At 31.1% G+C, this 14,560-nt stretch overlaps 1 protein-coding gene across 1 annotated transcript; it reads right to left on the bottom strand.

The window, feature by feature from the left end:
• Nucleotides 1–336: 336 nt before the first annotated feature.
• On the bottom strand, nucleotides 337–10,013 carry LOC134723165 (uncharacterized). The gene is made up of 3 exons (XM_063586799.1): nucleotides 9,774–10,013; nucleotides 4,191–4,436; nucleotides 337–454 (listed from the first exon to the last, which is right to left on the bottom strand). Exons 1-3 carry the CDS (start codon nucleotides 9,964–9,966, stop codon nucleotides 342–344), a joined length of 552 nt encoding a protein of 183 aa, XP_063442869.1. The 5' UTR covers nucleotides 9,967–10,013; the 3' UTR covers nucleotides 337–341.
• Between the last annotated feature and the right edge of the window lie 4,547 nt (nucleotides 10,014–14,560).

The raw sequence follows: 14,560 nt of genomic DNA, 5'->3' as shown, positions 1-14,560 counted from the left end.
AACCACACATGTCTTTGATTGTGTGTGTCGTTTGGTAACTGTCAAATAACCATTAGAATTTTGTTAAACGTCTTTGTTTCTATTTTAGTTTTTTTGTTTCTTTCTTGTTTTATGTGTTTTGTTTGCTACTGTATTGTTAATAATTGATATGTTTAGTTAATTTTCATTTCTTGTCTTTTAAGATGACCAAAATATCAATAAAAGAATAATCAATAGTTTATAGTTTTAATTCATGTGAATGAGTTTCATATTTCAGGTGCAAACACCATAACTTCTGACAACTGGAGGAATTCCTTGGCTTTGATGGTCACTTTGACATAACGACCTCTCATTTGCTGGTTTCACTGAAAAACAAGATGCTGCCCGGTTCTTCCTGGACCTTTATAGTGTGCACATAAGGACAATTCGTTCAAGGTTCGTCCAACTGTGATATCCACGTCATGAAGACGATGACCTGTTTAAGTAGTAAAAGAGTAACTACAGATGAGATAAAGAAGATAAAATGCATGCTTATAAATCTTTGAGTTCGGTCAACATAGATTTTTATATTAGTTAAATACTCATATTTTCAAGATCAAATATCATTTAAACTGATTGAAAAATTATAAAATTCAGCAAGGAAATGGGGAATGTGTCAAAAAGACAACAACTCGACCATAGGACAGACACCAGCCGAAGTCCACCAATGGGTCTTGAATATCGGTGTCCTTCAGCTGGCCCCTTAAAAATATGTATTCTAGTACAGTGATAATGGACGTCATACTAAACTCCAAATTATACACAAGAAACTAAAATAAAAAATCATACAAGACTAACAAAGACCAGAGGCTCCTGACTCTGGACTGGCGCAAAATTGCAGCGGGGTTTAACTTGTTTATGATATTTCAACACCCATATACCTCTAGCCAATGTAGAAAAGTAAACGCATAACAATACGCAAATTAAAATTCAGTCCAAGAGAAGTCCGAGTCCGATGTCAGAAGATGTGACAAAAGAAATTAAATGAAATTACAATAATACATAAATAACAACAGACTACTAGTAGTTAACTGACATGCCAGCTCCAGACCTAAATTAAACTGATTGATACATTATGTCTTTATCATATGAATATCAGGCACAATCCCTCTTCATCGTATTAAAATCAGGCACAACATACATTTTGCCTGGGTTGTGTGTTCTTTTCAGTCTATTGTTACAACATTCGTTAATGCTTTTCATGTATTGATTTTCATAACACGTCCTTATGTGTATATTTTTTATTTGAATAATTGGAATAAAAGTGATTAAGGGATTTTAGTTTGAATTAGTTTGCCCTCGATGGACACATGCACAAGTGGTTGATTAAATACTAAAATCTCTCCGGTGATTATCCTTGTTAACACTCAATGTTTTTTTTCCCGGAATATCGAAATGAAAAGAAATAGTTAATAGTTTATATTTTAAATATACCTAACTTTTGTAGCTGAGAGCTTGATATTTATAACAGATACTTGATGATCTTATACATACATCCATCCATGAGGGCTAATTACATTGCAGTGTAATAAATTATATTACACTTACTTTGACAAAACCATACATTAAATTACAATTTTTACTTGATTTATTTCACTTAACTGGGCGGGGTTTGGCAAATTCGCTTATTTAAGACCAGGCCATCTATAGACAGGTGTATCGGGATAAATTCATTAATAAAGTGAGCTGTTATTGGTCCATATCATACACTCAGTTCATTTATATATGCGTTTGGGGACATTGACATGTAATTATAAACCAATTATAATCATAACGGCCATCATCCTCACACATCTTCAAATATAGTGTCCTTATGTAAATTAACATAGGCTCCGCCCGATCAATTGAAATAACATTGGCAATACAATTACATGCATTTATCAAAGTAACGCATTATGTTACAGTTACTTTTGCAAATTAAAGCGTTGAATTACACATCACATTTGTAAAAAAAAATATTTTTATGTGAATAGAAAAATCAAACGTTTTAAAAAACAAGAAGAAATCACAAAAGATTCGAGAATACAGTAAAATTGAGAATGAAAATGGGGAATGTGTCAAAGAGACAACAACCCGACCAAATAAAAAAACAACAGCAGAAGGTCACCAACAGGTCTTCAATACAGCGAGAAATTCCCGCACCCGGAGGCGTCCTTCAGCTGGCCCCTAAACAAATATATACTAGTTCAGTAATAATGTACGCCATACTAATTTCCAAAATGTACACAAGAAACTAAAATTAAAATAATACAAGACTAACAAAGGCCAGCGGCTCCTGACTTGGGACAGGCGAAAAAATGCGGCGGGGTTAAACATGTTTGTGAGATCTCAACCCTCCCCCGATACCTCTAACCAATGTAGAAAAGTAAACGCATAGCAATACGCACATTAAATTTCAGTTCAAGAGAAGTCCGAGTCTGATGTCAGAAGATGTAACCAAAGAAAATAAACAAAATAACAATAATACATAAATAACAACAGACTACCAGCAGTTAACTGACATGCCAGCTCCAGACTTCAATTAAACTGACTGAAAGATTATGATGTAACTGTTTCATGTATTGAATATAAGTTATACATGTTAAAAGATTATCAAATATGACTTTTTCATTTTTAATCATTTTAACTTGATGGTAACTTTTACTTTTATAAATACGTTTTTTTGTTTTTCTAGATTTCAATCAAAATATTTACTGAAAATTTCTTTCCTAATGTATACATAATAAACATAGAGTTAAAATGATGATCAAGTGTCAGAATTGTGAAAAATATTGAAGGTTATACAAACTTATAAGTGTTTTATAATAATGTTCAATTTTATTTTTTATTTAATCATGACAAGGTATTCTTTGGTGTTTTGACAATAATGGAATACAATAAAGCTTTTCAAATTTCAATCTTTTTTATGCAGGAAATTGTATGAAATGTAATGAAGTAACTACAGGAAAAAAGAATCAATCGGATGCTGTGTTGTGTCATTTATTTACATAGTTGTTATTTGGTAATTACATTTCTGAATCATGAGAAGGATGAACAATGAAATAGATTAGAAAAAAAATATGCAAATTATTATCTCCTGAGTTAACCAAGACATCTAAAATTTTGCTTTAGTAAAATCTCCAACAATAATGTTGAAGATATATAGAAGTGAAAATAGTATTGCCATGTAATGCAATATAATTACGAAACTTTTTTTCTAAAGTAATGCTTTATATTACAATAACATTTAATGCAAACATTTCTTCATTACACACTGCATGCAATTACTTGGAAAATTGTAATGCATTACCATGCATTACAATTACAAATTTGAAATACCCCATGCATACATCTATTTGTGTCTTTTTGGTTTACGGTTTGAATAGTTTTACACTTGAATTTTTTTGGCGCCCTTCATGGCTTGCTGATCGGCGACAGGCAAGGCTCAGTGTTGAAAACCGTACTTTGACCTTTAATGGTTTACTTTTACAAATTGTGACTTGAATGGAGAGTTGTCTCATTTTCACTCATCCCACATCTTTTGATATCTACTTTTGCATTTTTGTATTATATTGTGTTAAATTTGGCATATATACCCTCGAGTTTACTATTTTTTGTTTTTATGCATGTCATAGTCAAATATAGAATAGAATCCGAATCAATTATGCAGATGTATATCAATTTCGGATCGAAAAATAGAGGCAATAGTAGTATACCGCAGTTCGAAAATCATAAATCGATTGAGAATTAACAACTAAAACTGAAATAAAAGCAATCAGATATAACTGAAGAACATCGACACAACAAACAAACACAACATTAAAATGTAACTCACAAGGAAACAATCTATAATGTAAAAATGGCAATTTTCCTGACTTGGTTCAGGACATTTTAAGAAAACATGGTCGGTCGAACCTGGTTTTGTGGCATGGCAAACCTCCCGCTTTAATGGCAACGTTAATTATAACATTAAAATGACACAAAACATGACAGGACTCAAATACAAATAAACAGTGGAAAGATACGGTCCTAGGACTTTTTTCACTCAATAACGTCAGAACCTTTGGTTTCTTTTTTTTAGAAAAACAAAGTAAGTGATTTGTAGAATAAGTGATATGGGAAAATATTCCATGATCATCAATACCTAGTTAGTTTGCATCCTGCCTTTTAAATTTTAACATAACGGAACCTACCATAACTTTCTGATCTGTTTATAATTTCAATCCGCTTTATATCATACACACGACCAAGATCTACCCACAAGTACGGAGAGTTATCCATGTTTGTATGTGAGAATGTGGTTGCATTTCCATCGTTCGCATATTCAACTGCACAGCAAATATAGTTTCCCCAGGAACTTGTATTAGCAAGCCATGAACTTTGTTGGATTCTTTTATTCAGAGCAACGTTCCTAATAACACCATTGTTAGGCCTTCTGTCTGAAGAAAGAAATTGTTGATATTTCATATATAAATAAATTGATCATAGATATCTGGTTTGAAATTGTGTGTCCAGAGGTTTTGTCTACAAAAGACTCATGGGTTGGGTAAAAATCACATCTTGAATATCAATATTGCTTGACATATTGCGTTCCTGAAATATCAACTTATCTTTGTCTGATTTACATATACATATAGACAAGGAGACCTCCGAGTTTCCTACCGTGATATATTTAAGAATGTTTGCTTGTCATAGTTTGAATATTTGTTAGATTTTCGAAATCCTCTGGTTTGATCGATTTGAATGCCTTATCAAATTTTGCCCCATGAACCCCTGTTTTTTTTATTAATCTTTTTCATGTATAATTTAAGCCATTTGTAAAACTCTTATAAAATCTTATTCATTTCTTGATAGAGAGAGAACATTTTCCCGCCAAAATTTCAATGGCTAATATCTCGAAAACAAGCACATGGACCCCAATATTTGATTTTCCTTTTTTGATTTCTCAATCAAACCCCTATCAATATATACTTGTGTTGTGGAAATGTATTTATTTTGAAACTTAATCACTTACGAACGTGATGCACCTAATTTAACTTCTGGATCGCATTTACATCAACTTTAGATGCAAAACCATTACTTAGAGGGTGACTCCCTAATGACTTGGAATACTTCCCTTTAATTAGCCCCTTCTAATAGCATATTTTTCTATATCAATATCCACTTGATTTGGCAATGTAACATTTGCATAACATTTCTAAAAACCTGACATTTCAATGTTTTGCCATATATATTTGAAACATAAATGTTTTAACATACTAAAAGATTAACTAAAAGTCCTCTTTGTAGTCAAATCTAAAACTTTAATTCAACAAAAACAAACAAAAGCGAGGCAAGGTAAAACTAAAAAACAAAGAAAACCATCAACAACATAGAAAAATAAAGAAAAAAAAACGCATTTAGTAAAAGAAAAGAAAATTTTGAAAATGATCGAGTACACACAGATCAGATAACTGTGAGTATTCTCAGATCTGCTCCTAATGTCTTTTTGTGTCGGGATGTATAAGTAACCGGCCACGTCATTTGTATTTTTGTCTGTTTAAGGAGTGAAGCCTTTTTCAACTGTTGTTCTGTTATACCACTGTCCCAGGTTAGGGGGAGGGTTGGGATCCCGTTTACATGTTTAACCCCGCCACATTATTTATGTATGTGCCTGTCCCAAGTCAGCAGCCTTTAATTCAGTGGTTGTCGTTTGTTTATGTGTTACATCTTTATTTTTTTCGTTAATTTTATTTACATAAATAAGGCCGTTAGTTTTCTCCTTTAATTTGTTTTACATTGTCTTATCGGGGCCTCTTATAGCTGACTATGCGGTATGGATTTTGCTCATTGTTGAAGGCCGTACGGTTACCTATAGTTGTTAATGTTTTTGTCATTTTGTCTTTTGTGGATAGTTGTCTCATTGGCAATAATACCACATCTTCTTTTTTATATGTGTATTTAAGTGTTTCGTGAATCACTTGGTCAAAAACAGTACTGGATAACTTATTATATGCAATATTAGAAAGAGAAACAAAAGCAACATTTTTAAAAATATAATTTCTGAAACAAAAAATGTAATAAGAAAAAAACAGTGCATTTGCAGATTTACAGATATGAAAATATTACAGAAGACAAGACTAATAATACAATTTAGTACACCAAATGTGGATGTTCAAAAGTGATATCAAACCTCCAATCTTTATTTTCTCTGTCTTGTAACGTTTTGAGTAAAAAGTAAAAACACAAAAAATACTGAACTCCGAGGAAAATTCAAAAAGGAAAGTCCAAAATCAAAAAGGAAAAATCAAAAGTCCAAACACATGAAACGAATAAATAACAACTGTCATATTCCTGACTTGGTACAGGCATTTTCTTATGTAGAAAATGGTGGATTGAACCTGGTTTTATAGCTAGCTAAACTTCTCTTTTGTATGTAAATTACACAAACTGAATACATAAAATTGATGCAAAAATTTTGAATTAAGAAAACATTTGTTAATTGAACGTCAACCAGATACCTGTTTAATTATTATTATGAAAGTGTGTGACGATTCCAAGGATAAAATTCCACAGCATTTTATAATGAGAAAAATTAATCAATATTATCGGTCGTCCCACTGTCTATATCACTCTCTTTAGCTCTTAATATTATTCCGTATCGTGTCTTTGTGACGTCAAATACATTGAACAGGCCTTAATAACTTTGACCCGAACTTATCAAGTCATCTTTTGTGTGCTGGTAAAACAAAGAAACCTCTTCTGAAACACTCAAATATAGCCCGATAAATCGATTATCAGATTATCTGCATATTGATATTGTAAAATATCAGCTGCTTGACATTATATGAAGGCTTTTTGATCTCGTTCGTTACGCTCACTCGACAAAAAGCTTCCTATTATGTCTCGCAGCTGATTTTTTACGATACCAACATGCAGATAACCTGATAACCGGTAGTTATATAACACTGTATATACAATTAAAATTATGATTGTAAGTTCATTGCACTATGACATAAACGAATAATTGAACTCTTTGAATTTTTATTCTTATCTTTTTCAGATATTTATCTCACTCTTTACAAAAAAGCATTCCATCGAGTTCGAGCTGCAAAAAGCAAAGTGGTGGCCTAATATTTGACTTTTTCAAAAATAATATAAAAGTAAACTTGGTAAAATACGTAATGTTTACTTACATCCATTATATGAGAATTAAATAAACAATACCATTTTCTTTGGTTTAATTATAGTTTTAAAATGTAGTTTACAATGTTTGCATTTAGAGTCACAGCATTGAAAGATTTTCTTTACTTACTGCGAAAAAAAGCGGGACAGAGAATTCCGGCATATTTATTTTCTTGTACATTTTCAATTAAAATCAGTTAAAAGAAATATCTTTTAGAAACTTGAATTTCTAGTGTCCAGCATTATTATAACTAAGTATATTGTCTTACTTAAATTTATATTTTTTTTACATTTATAGGAAAAACTGCTAATTTAAAATACAATTCTGCAGCTCCTTAGCAGGAGACGACAAAACAACACCATGGGCAAATAAAACAGAGTTTATACATTGACTTGATCAGATTATGTCCTAAGTCAGGAATCTGATGTACAGTAGTTGTCGTTTTTTTATATAATATATACGTGTTTCTCGTTTCTCGTTTTGTTTATATAGATTAGACCGTTGGTTTTCCCGTTTGAATGGTTTTACACTAGTAATTTTGGGGCCCTTTATAGCTTGTTGTTCGGTGTGAGCCAAGGCTCCGTGTTGAAGGCCGTACTTTAACCTATAATGGTTTACTTTTTAAATTGTTATTTGGATGGAGAGTTGTCTCATTGGCACTCACACCACATCTTCCTATATCTACTCAATAGTTTTTTTATTCAATAATATATATTTTTAACTAAATTGGGTCTAAAATTTGCCCTTAGGTCTACTCCTACACCACACTGAAAAACTACTCTTTCAAATTTCAAAATAATATTAAATTAAAACCATATGTTTCGCTATTTTAATTTGAGAAATGAATGTTCATTTGAAAAAAATCAGAAGCTTGCTTCAAATTTTAAAAAACCCACAACAACTTAAAAATGGATAAAAACTTATTTGAACATACTTTTGAATCAAAGTCTTCAGAACATATTCGTCACTATTTGTCATATCTTCTACAAATCCAGTTTGCAAAGATCTTAGAATAATCAGGACTAATACAAACTTCAAAAGTATATTTTTTTAAAAGTCTATTGAAAATTTACTAATGTAATGTCTTATAGAAATTCACCATAAACTATATAGACATTTTAAAGATTATGATGTAAACAAAAAGTTAAATCACAAAAATACAGAACTCCGAGAAAAATTCAAAAAGGAAATTCCCTTATCAAATGTAAAAATCAAAAGCTCTAAATAGTTTGTAGAGGGGTTACTAGTACACCAAAGAACTTCGGCTATATTTTTTTAATCATTTCATTTGATACAATTTCAATTGAAAAGGGTAGAATATCAAAGAGACAACCCAACCAAGTAGAAGAGAAAGGCCGCAGATATTAAATAATCCCATAACCTTTTTTTTCTTCGTACAGATTATGTCTCAATTTAATAAGCTGTTTTGTTTGAGCTTTTAATATTGCCATTTGTTAAGACTTTGTTTTTGTTATTTTACTGTTGTACTTTTTGTACAGTAAGATATGAAAATAAGATGATGTAGTTTAATTACAATTAAGAAAGCTCTCCACCGGAGACTAAACGACATAGAGGTTTACAACTTGGTTCGCTTTCGATAGTAACTTCTAGTGAAGTAATGACGAACAACAATATGATATTTTTTTCAGTAAAAATAATTTTGTATATACTTACTGAAAGATATTATGTGTCCAATGAAAGACGGGAAAAAATGAACACTGCAAATTAAAGGCAAAACCTCACAATATGATTTCGTTTAACAGCTGTCGGGTACCATATAGGATATCACAACATTGAATAGGTTTGTCAAATAACAAAAGGAATTTTCAAAACCGAGGCATACATTTGACACGAAGAATAAATGAAAACGAAAAAATAATAACTAGAAATATGAACTTAATGTTTAAAAAATTGATCTGTTGTTAAAATGAAAAACAAGTCCAAACATATATCAATTTGGGTGTATGACAGATTTCAAGTTTTTATCAGAAAATCATTTTAAAGTTTTATTTGGTCGAATCTATATAGTTCATAAAGAAATATCTTTGAATTCAGTGTAATTTATACAAACTTTACATAGGCAAATTTCATTCGCATCCATTTCACGAATCTCATGTGAAACTCGTGTGAATAGTTTTTATATGAAATTCACGTAAAATTATAAAATAAAGTTATTGAAATAACAAATATATTTTCAAATATAATAAAAATCATGAATAATATTTTTTTGGTAATTTCATGCACAAAATTTCACTTTATATTCATGTGTAAGCTCATATGAGGTGAATCTCACATAAACTTTTTCACGTCAATTTTATTTGAAAATCTTGTAAAATTCAGGTGAGCAAATTTTGCCTTTGTTGCCAAATGGAATTAAATAGCCGAAATGGACAAAAGCAATGCATAAACTGTTCTCGATAATCAGCGGAGGACGAGTAAGAAAAAGGAAATACTTTCATGTGCATGTTGACAGTATATGCAAGGATGTTCAAAAGCACATCTTATAGAAATAATCTTTTGTTTTTCAAATTGAATAAATATCTGTCAAACTACATTTTCAATTTCAAACAAATAATGACATTAAAAAATTAAAATTAAAGGTATAATTTACCTATAGTTTGTTCGTTAATTTTCTTCAGCAGATGAAGACTACGATCAAGCTTCGTTGTGAGGATATCAACCTTGGATTCCAGCCTTCGGTACCCTTTACAGACATTTGAATTTAACTTTCCACCGGATATTGTTATTTGACATGCTGACAAAAAGCAAACACAGTATGTTATGATAAAAACTACTTGCTGCATTTTAATGTGCACACATACAATTGAGTATCAGAGTGGTAAAGAATATTTCAAACACTGGTATTAAATCTCTGTTTCAAATGAAATAAATATGAATGGAAACAGCTGTTTTCATGCAAAGTTTGGCCATTTCATTCAACACTATGACACAATGGATCATTTACCAGTTCAACACGCAAGCTCTGCATTTGAAGCAAAGTTGATGTTTTGAAATTTGGTGACTATGCAAATTATTAAGACGCATTAAAAAAACAACAGGAAAATGAAAGCAAGTTCAATATTTGTATTAAAAAATAAGACATATTAACAGATAACAAACTAAAGATAAAACACTGTACCAAAAATACCTAAAAGTACAAAATGTTCCGTGATATAAAAATCATGGCTGCTTACACACAAATATCTAGCGGCTCCATCCCCGCAGACGTCTTTCGTGCCTTTTTGTCTGTGTGTTACATTTTAATGTTGTGTCGTTGTTCTCCTCTTACATTTAATACGTTTCCTTCAGTTTTAGTTAGTTACCCCGATTTTTTCCCATCGATTTCCAATCGATTTACGAGTTTTGAAAAGTGATATACTACTGTTGCCTTTATTTATTGATTTAATGCAATTTCAACGATGATTTGGATTCAGAATTTAGAACACACATTAATTAAGGTTCGTAATATTGTACAATTATAGCTTTTTCATGAGGTTGATACAAGAATGTATTACTGTTATTAAAAGCATCATTTAGAAATTATAATTGTATAGAAAAAAATCTGTTTTCTCAGTGACTCCACAATAAATTGCAATTTTGTCCTTCGCCTTATAATCAAATTTACCATTTGCTGTACAAAAAAAAGTAAAATCACAAAAATACTGAACTCAGAGGAAAATCAATACGGAAAGTTCATAATCACATGGCAAAATCAAATAACAAAACGCATCAAAAACGAATAGACAAAAACTGTCATATTCCTGACTTGGTACAGGCATTTTCAAATGTAGAAAATGGTGGATTAAACCTGGTTCTATAGCGCTAACCCTCTCTCTTTAATAACAGTCTCATCAAATTCCGTTATATTTACATGATGCGTTAAATAAACAGTCACAATTAATAAAATAGTCAAAATATGGGTACATCAGTCATCATCGCATAACAATTTTAAAATTTTAAAAGGGACAATTTAACAAAACACAAAAAATCTATCTACGAACACATGGATTGACTTACGTCATAAAATTTGTATACGTCACATAAATTTGTCGTTCAATGTGCATACAAACAGTTTTAAAATGTACATAGGCAATGTAAGCATACAGAGTTAAAAAATCAAAAGTATGTAAGAACAACTTACAGAAATAGACCGAGTTTTAAACTAGTCCAAAAGTTATAGGTAGATTTTATGAGAAACCAAAAATAGTTAATTCCACTACGCGATTGAATGATTTTGACGTTTGTGGTTCGACGTATATAGTAATTCATAATAGAAATATATCATAAGGACATATTATAGACCAAAATAATACTGACGGGATCTTTTAAAGTACAGAGTCACGTAATAAGAACAAAAGAAATACAAAGAGTCGCATATACAAAACAAATTGGAGGAAATTACAAACAGTTAACAACACCATAGAACAATATCATTGTATCGTCAATTTGTTAAACCTACATTTATTCTAAAATAAACTCTATCGGGATAAATTAAAATAACAATTTATAAACAGGCTTTTTCAGAAAAAAGACTGTTCGAAGTCTGAAGTAGATTGCTCCTGACTTTGACTATTATAAAAACAAAATTGATATATTCTGCACCATTGTGTCTCTATTGTTTAATAACAGATATAGAAAACTAAATCTAAAGCTCTTGATAGGAGTGAATGTTTAAAAACAATGCCAGGTATGACATCACTGTGTCAAAATTGACGCATTTGCTATAAATTGGCTACGTTCAACATATTTTTGCAAACGTAAATGTGAACAACAGCCTTACCAAATACGTTATTTTACGCTCATCAACATCTTTCTAAAGGACATATATTTATATTTCTATGTAGCAACATTCCAGCAGCGCCTGCATACGTAGTACATGTATATACATCCCGATTAAGACAAAATCCGCGGGCTTGTATATCCTATCATGATTTCCAGCGGACGACGGAAATATTTCTTTTTTTCCCACGAAATTTTACAATTGACTGACTTTCGTGTAAATCTGTATTTTAAATCATCTTCACAACATATTGGGGGCCCCAAAACCATGACGAGAACTTTGCTCATTGTTATTGTCCAGATTCACACAACACAACGTCTTTGAAACTGAATTGGAAGTTTGCAAATGAAGGATAAATATCCCTGTTTTGTGATGTTGGAAATGACGCTTTGACCATTGCCTGATTACTTTAAAACTAAATTTATTTCGTTATATTATCAGAATTTCTTTTTAAATGATAATAAGCATAATATAAATGAACTGACAAAATAATTGACGTTTTGTAAGTTGTATTTTTTTGTTCCAATTGACCATGTGTTCTGTTTACTATGATAAACCGTTCACGTAGATATATATTAAATGCAAGAACATACATATAATTAAGATATAAAAGAAATTAAGATTACTTGTTTGATAATTTGTGATAAAGATTAAAAATTAAGGTTTCAGCTATTATGTTAAATCATTTTTCCCTTTTTTTATTCATATTGCTCTTTCCTGTTCATGTTCTTAAACAGTTGTGGATTCCAAATATTCGGCTGTAAGCATTTCAGATGAAGGTAAATCCTGAAAATGCTTCGCTAGCAAGACGTCATATTTTTTAATGCATATACATTTTTGTGTTAGACGTTTTGTTTGAGTGAGATATTGCCAATGATGAAACTCCTTATTATCTATATAATCACAATGCTTTTGAACACACACTTTGCCTTTAAACAATTTATGGAAACGTAGAAATGATAGAAACGAAATGTTTTACAGACTCTTTATAATTAAATGCAAAGATTAATCCTGGTATCTTCGATGACTTTATTCCATATCTTTTCGCAGGTTTGTTTCATAAACACATTCATTTGATTGTTGTATAAGCATAAAAGCATAAAAGATTTATCTAAAGTCGGATATACATATAACAATACAACATAAGCTCTGTAAAGCTTTTATCCGACATCTGTTGTTGGTATTAAGGAACAAACATTCAATATCTACACCTTAATTGTTACTTAAAATATATTAACAAAAAATTGAGAAGGAATGGGGAATGTGTCAAAGAGACAACAACCCGACCGTAGAAAAAAACAACAGCAGAAGGTCACCAACAGGTCTTCAATGTAGCGAGAAATTCCCGCACCCGGAGGCGTCCTTCAACTGGCCCCTAATCGAACATATATTAGTTTAGTGATAATGAACGCCATACTAATTTCCAAATTGAACACAAGAAACTAAAATTAAAATACTACAAGACTAACAAAGGCCAGAGGCTCCTGACTTGGGACAGGCGCAAAAATGCGGCGGGGTTAAACATGTTTATGAGATCTCAATCCTCCCCCTATACCTCTAGCCAATGTAGAAAAGTAAACCCATAACAATACGCACATTAACATTCAGTTCAAGAGCAATCTGAGTCTGATGTCAGAAGATGTAACCAAAGAAAATAAACAAAGTGACAATAATACATAAACAACAACAGACTACTAGCAGTTAACTGATATGCCAGCTCCAGACTTTAATTAAACTAACTGAAAGATTATGATTTCATCATATTAACATCGGGCACAATCCTTCCCGTTAGGGGTTTAGTATCATACCATCATAACATAACATGTCTTTGGGTCTGTGTATCATGAGTTTTCTGTCTAGTAGACGAATAACGTGATTTTTTTTATTTTTTTTATCTCTGTTCTTTATTTAAATATCCTTCTCTCTAGATTTCTTTGGTTGTCGTGGATTTACTAAAGGATTAAATATATTTTTATAGAGGTAATTGATGTGTATATTGGCGATTAACTCACAAACTGAATAAAAGTTCGAAGGACTTTATGCACATTGAACGACAAATTTATGTGACGTATATAATTTTTCTGACGTCAGACACTCAAATCAATCCATGTGTTCGTAGATAGTAGATGTTGTTGTGTCCTGTTAAATTGTTATACGATGATGACTGATGTTCCCATATTTTGACTATTTTATTGATTGTGACTGTTTATTTAACGCATCATGTAAATGTAACGGAATTTGAGAGGGTTAGCGCTATAGAACCAGGTTTAATCCACCATTTTCTACATTTGAAAATGCCTGTACCAAGTCAGGAATATGACAGTTCTTGTCCATTCGTTTTTGATGCGTTTTGTTTTTTGATTTTGCCATGTGATTATGGACTTTCCAAATTGATTTTCCTCTGAGTTCAGTATTTTTGTGATTTTACTTTTTAAATTTGTGAGTAAGAGACCCGTTTTTTTACCGTGTGTTGTATTACTTTTTGGACAAATGATATCAAAATTATAGAAAACTCGGCTCTAACTCAAAATATAATTTTTTTTATGTTTAGAGCGTCTTGAAATCTTTCACATCTTCAGACGTGCTAATTTTTAACCTTTTTCAGTTGGACCAAATCA

Source organism: Mytilus trossulus, chromosome 6 (assembly GCF_036588685.1).
Source record: "Mytilus trossulus isolate FHL-02 chromosome 6, PNRI_Mtr1.1.1.hap1, whole genome shotgun sequence".
In the NCBI taxonomy this organism is placed as follows: domain Eukaryota; kingdom Metazoa; phylum Mollusca; class Bivalvia; order Mytilida; family Mytilidae; genus Mytilus; species Mytilus trossulus.
This window is presented reverse-complemented; position numbering and strand designations above follow the sequence as displayed.

What these genes read in the sequence shown, in the direction of transcription:
- LOC134723165 (XM_063586799.1), bottom strand. Translation starts at nt 9,966, where the DNA reads ATGCAGCAAGTAGTTTTTATCATAACATACTGTGTTTGCTTTTTGTCA. An exon ending in AATTAACGAACAAACTATAG is followed by an intron (nt 4,437 to 9,773) that starts GTAAATTATACC and finishes TTCTTTCTTCAG; the next exon opens with ACAGAAGGCCTAACAATGGT. An exon ending in AAACAGATCAGAAAGTTATG is followed by an intron (nt 455 to 4,190) that starts GTAGGTTCCGTT and finishes CTACTTAAACAG; the next exon opens with GTCATCGTCTTCATGACGTG.